At 40.7% G+C, this 4,941-nt stretch overlaps 1 protein-coding gene across 1 annotated transcript in view; it reads left to right on the forward strand.

Moving 5' to 3' along the window:
• LOC122130717 (NLR family CARD domain-containing protein 3-like) overlaps positions 1–4,697 on the forward strand; it is a gene marked incomplete at its 3' end in the record, with an annotated part of 8,905 nt that extends 4,208 nt beyond the window's left edge. Inside the window, exons 2-5 of the mRNA XM_042705438.1 lie at positions 1–96; positions 241–2,014; positions 2,195–2,368; positions 4,670–4,697. The exon at positions 1–96 is cut by the window's left edge and continues 100 nt beyond it. Of these exons, the coding sequence (XP_042561372.1) occupies positions 1–96; positions 241–2,014; positions 2,195–2,368; positions 4,670–4,697 (2,072 nt within the window). The remainder of the gene's footprint in view (positions 97–240; positions 2,015–2,194; positions 2,369–4,669) is intronic.
• Positions 4,698–4,941: the final 244 nt, after the last annotated feature.

Consider the following 4,941-nt stretch of genomic DNA (forward strand, 5'->3'; position numbering starts at 1 on the left):
AGGATGAGAGTGAAGCCAGAGAAGGGGCTCTGAAGATGGCACTGCACTTCCTTAGGAATATGAAGCTGAAAGATCTCGCTGACAAACTGCAAGAAAGTAAGGATTCTTCCTTTATTCATATTTCCATTTTTTTTTTGCATCAATTAGTTAAAATTAGGAAAACAACAAAGATCCGTTTTGCCAGTGGCTCTGCAACACATTTTTAAGTTTTATTGTGTTTTATTTTGTTTTTTGAAATAGATGAGCTGGACGTAGTTTGTCAAACTGAGCTGAAAAGAAATCTCAAGAACAAGTACAAGAGTCTTTGTGAAGGAATACGTAAGCAAGGAAGCTCTGCTCTTCTAGAAAAGATCTACACAGAGGTCTACATCACAGAGGGAGGAAGTGGAAAAGTAAATGAAGAGCATGAAGTCAGACAGATTGAGTCAAGATCCAAGAGACCAGCTGGACAGGAGACATCAATCAGATGCAGTGACATCTTTAAACCCTTACCTGGCCAAGACAAACCAATCAGAAGTGTTGTCACAAAAGGAGTTGCTGGCATTGGTAAAACTGTCTCAGTTCAGAAGTTCATCCTGGACTGGGCAGAGGGAAAAGAAAACCAGGATATCCACTTCATATTTCCACTGCTTTTTCGAGAGCTGAACCTCATGAGAGAAAAACAGCTCTCTTTGATGGATCTCCTCCACCACTTCTTCACAGAAATAAAGCAGTTAACCTCTCTCAGCCAAGGGAAGTACAAAGCGTTGTTAATCTGCGATGGTCTGGATGAATGTCGACACCAACTAGACTTTCAGAAAAATCAAAGTTTGACTGATGTGACAGAGGTCACCTCATTGGACGTACTCCTGACAAATGTCATCAAGGGTAATCTACTCCCTTCTGCTTTACTTTGGATTACCTCTCGACCAGCCGCAGCCAATCAAATCCCGCCTGATTGTGTTGACCGGGTCACAGAGGTACAAGGGTTCAATGACCCACAGAAGGAGGAGTACTTCAGGAAGAGGATCAGTGATCAGAATCTTGCCAGCGAAGTCATCTCTCACATCAAATTATCAAGGAGCCTCCACATAATGTGCCACATACCAGTGTTCTGCTGGATTGCTGCTACTGTTCTTGGGGTAATTCTTGGCTCTTCAGGAGGTGGACAGATTCCAAAGACTTTGACAGAGATGTACACATATTTCCTTATTTTTCAAACCAAACAGAGCAACCTAAAGTTTGAAAATGTGCAGAACCTTGATCCACAGTGGAACGAAGAAGTTATCCTTGGTCTTGGAAAGTTGGCATATGAACAGTTAGAGAAGGGTAATCTGATTTTTTATGAAGAAGACTTAAAAGAGTCTGGCATTGATGTCAGAGAGGCAGCAGTATGCTCTGGCATCTGCACCCAGATCTTTCGAGAAGAATCAGAGCTTTATCAAGATAAAGTGTTCTGCTTCGTGCATTTAAGTGTCCAGGAGTATCTTGCAGCTTTGTATGTGTTTCTGATTATGGAAATGGGAAGGAATGACATAATATCCAGACACCAAGCTCCTGGAATATTCATTCAGCCCATGATCATCTTACAGAAGAGTGCTGTGGACAAAGCTTTGGAGCATGAAGATGGACGCTTTGACCTATTCCTCCGTTTCCTTCTTGGCCTCTCTCTGGAGTCTAACCAGACTCTCCTGCATGGCCTAATACAGAGAGGACAAAATCAGATGGGCAATGAAGAAACAATCAGTTACATTAAGGAAAAGATCAGGGAGGGGTCTTCATCAGAAAGGGTCATCAACCTCTTCCACTGTCTGCATGAACTCAATGATCACTCCTTAGTGGAAGAGGTCCAGAGGTTGCTGAGTGCTGGGACACTTTCTGGAGCTGAACTCTCACCTGCCCAGTGGTCAGCTCTAGTGTTTGTGCTGCTGACATCAGAACAGAAGCTGGATGAGTTTGACTTGAAGAAGTACATCAGATCTGATGAAGGTCTCCTAAGGCTGCAGCCAGTAGTGGAGGAATCTCAAAAGGCTCAGTAAGTATGATGGCAGTCTGTATTCTCAGAATGGGAGGGGTTAATGACACTAGCTGGGTTTCCACCCAACTTGTTAATGCACATTTTGAGCAATCAAATGATAAATTCATGGGAAATCTTCTACTGCAATTACACATTTCAGTCACTAGAGGGGGATTAACTCAATGTTTTCCCCTTAAGGCTCAATAGCTGTGGGCTCACTGAAAGGAGCTGTACAGCACTGGCATGTATCCTTAGCAAACCATCTTCAAAACTGAAAAATGTGGATCTCAGTGACAACAGTTTTGGAGATATTGGGGTTCAAGAACTCTGTAGTGGACTAAAGAACCCAAACTGTGCACTGGAGACACTCAGGTAAGACATTTTGATACTTCAGCTTTCCCTATTGATGGGTAATGTGGGATCATTTATACTTTTTTCATTACTCGATGAAATATACTTTAGTGAAAAGTATCCCCATTCTTACACACTTTCTCAAATCATATAAAGTTTCAGACATACATAGATTTAAAGATTCTTTCTTTCCATGTTGACAAACGAAACTTATAAAGTATAGTTTGGGACAAATGCTCAGATGAAAATAAAATGTTTAGAGTATCAGAAAACCACAAGATCACAAACTGTTTCATGGGAAATCTGGAGGAGTCAGACATGTTTATATTTAAGTATATGTTTCAAAATAATTGTATTGAGTTTATTAACAATATAACCTTGACCATAGCACCATGCATTTAGAACTGAGAACTGCATTTTGGGCAGTAATACCACCTCAGTGTGCATTATTTTCAACCTTTCAAATGCTCTGTCATCCAATATACCTCACGTCGTAAACTGCTGATTCCTTCAATTTGGCTACAACAAGGGTCTTACTTTAAATGCACTGTAAATGTCTTGTTGTGTTTACCTCAACTAAATTATGACTACATTTTCACTTTAGTCTCTCAGACTGCAGTATCACAGAGGAGGGCTATTCTAGTCTGGCTTCAGCCTTGAGGTTAAATTCCAATCATCTCAGAGAGCTGGATCTCAGAGGAAATGATCCAGGGGAATCAGGAGTGAAGCTGCTTTTAGACTTAAAGGAGGACCCGCAGTGTAAACTGACAAATCTCAGGTAAATGTATATCAAGACTAAAAATATTACAAAGCTGTTCTGTTCTTTAAAAGGTTTCAAAGGCCTCACATGGACATACAAGGTGTGGCTATAAAATAATAAGACTGTTATTACGATTATATATGAGGTCTTTTAGTATAACAAGTCTTCTTCATTGCAATTGACTTCAAGCATTTGTCTCATTATTTAATAGCCATACCTCATATTTTATCAATCTGTTGACTTGGGGGCATCACTAATGACCATTATATTGAAAGTGACAGGATGATACCTGTACCAAACACTCCTGCCTCGTGGTCTGGATCTGTAAACCCAGAGTCAGTTAAATATCCAAGTAGTTAGTCAGGGAACTGAATAAACTTGAGTCTGACTTCCATAAGAAAAAGGGGACACAATTATATTAAAAGTGACAGGATGAGCTCAGCTGTTGCAGTGAAAACTGATCCTGTAAGATTTAAAGCTGCTGCACCAGGCCAAGCAGACTTATTGAATCAATAGACTATACTAGTTGGTAGCAGTGCTTCCTTTCCCATGAGAAAAACACATATGTGACTGCTCAGTTTGCTTTTTTACATTTCTGTCAAAGGCTGCCTTGGCAGAAGTTGTAATGTTTTTGTATTTAAGTACCAGTGATGACCTGTTGTGTCAGAGAACATATATATTTATTGTCTCTATTTGTACAGGTTTCTGAAAGGGAGTGCTGCTGAGGAAGCCTGTGCTGCTGTGGCTTCAGCTGTGGGTTCAAACCCCTTACTCATGACTGAGCTGGATCTGAGTAAGCGCATACCAGAAGCCTTGGGAGTGACTCAGCTGTGTGCTTTACTGGAGGATTCCCACTGCAGACTGCAGAAACTGAGGTTAGTGGATGCTGTTACATTCTCTTCAGTCAACATATATTAGCTGCATTTTCTCTTTTGGAGGATCCCAAATGTAAACTGGCCTAATTGGGCAGTAGCTTGTTCTGTTTCCTATCCTTTGTTATTTTCTATGGAAGTCTAGTTTAGTCTTTTGAACAACTTAAAGGGGCTTTCAATGTGCAATGAATCCAGAGTTTTTCCAAAGTGACAGATTCATCCACTGTCCCCTTCTAAAGCTGCTTTAAGCTTTACATTAAATTTCAATTTCAGGTTTAATTTTCAAAACTGTCATTGTTGCTTCTGAAGGGGATGGGCCACATGTTGTGGAGTACAGTAGTGTGTACCTTACATGCAGATCAGAGTGGGGACATGTCTGAAGGGGATGGGACACATGTTGTGGAGTACAGTAGTGTGTATCTTACATGCAGATCAGAGTGGTGACATGTCTGAAGGGGATGGGACACATGTTGTGGAGTACAGTAGTGTGTACCTTACATGCAGATCAGAGTAGGGACATGTCTGGCAATAATGTCGTTGCATTGGCACTATATTTAAATATATATCATAAAAATCCTTAAATTGAGACTATTAAGTCACTGTCTCCTATTTTAATTGTTATATTACATGCTTATGGAAGTGCCAACAGTAAACTGAGATGAAACATGTTTTTTCTCCTTCTCTCTACAGCCTGTCAAACTGCAGTATTACAGAGGAAGGCTTCAGTTATTTTGCATCAGCACTGAGATCAAACCCCTCACACATCAGAGAGCTGCAGCTGAGAGGGAGTAAAGCAGGAGACTCAGGAGTGAAGCATCTTTCTTCTCTTCTGGAGGATCCCAACTGTAAACTGGAAAAACTAGAGTGAGTATCACAAGACCAAATACTGAGTTGCTATCAGTGAATTAGAAAGTGATGGTGAACTGTCATGCTCTTCACACACTTCCTATCACTTCCTTTTC

Source organism: Clupea harengus, unplaced genomic scaffold (genome assembly GCF_900700415.2).
Source record: "Clupea harengus unplaced genomic scaffold, Ch_v2.0.2, whole genome shotgun sequence".
In the NCBI taxonomy this organism is placed as follows: Eukaryota; Metazoa; Chordata; class Actinopteri; order Clupeiformes; family Clupeidae; genus Clupea; species Clupea harengus.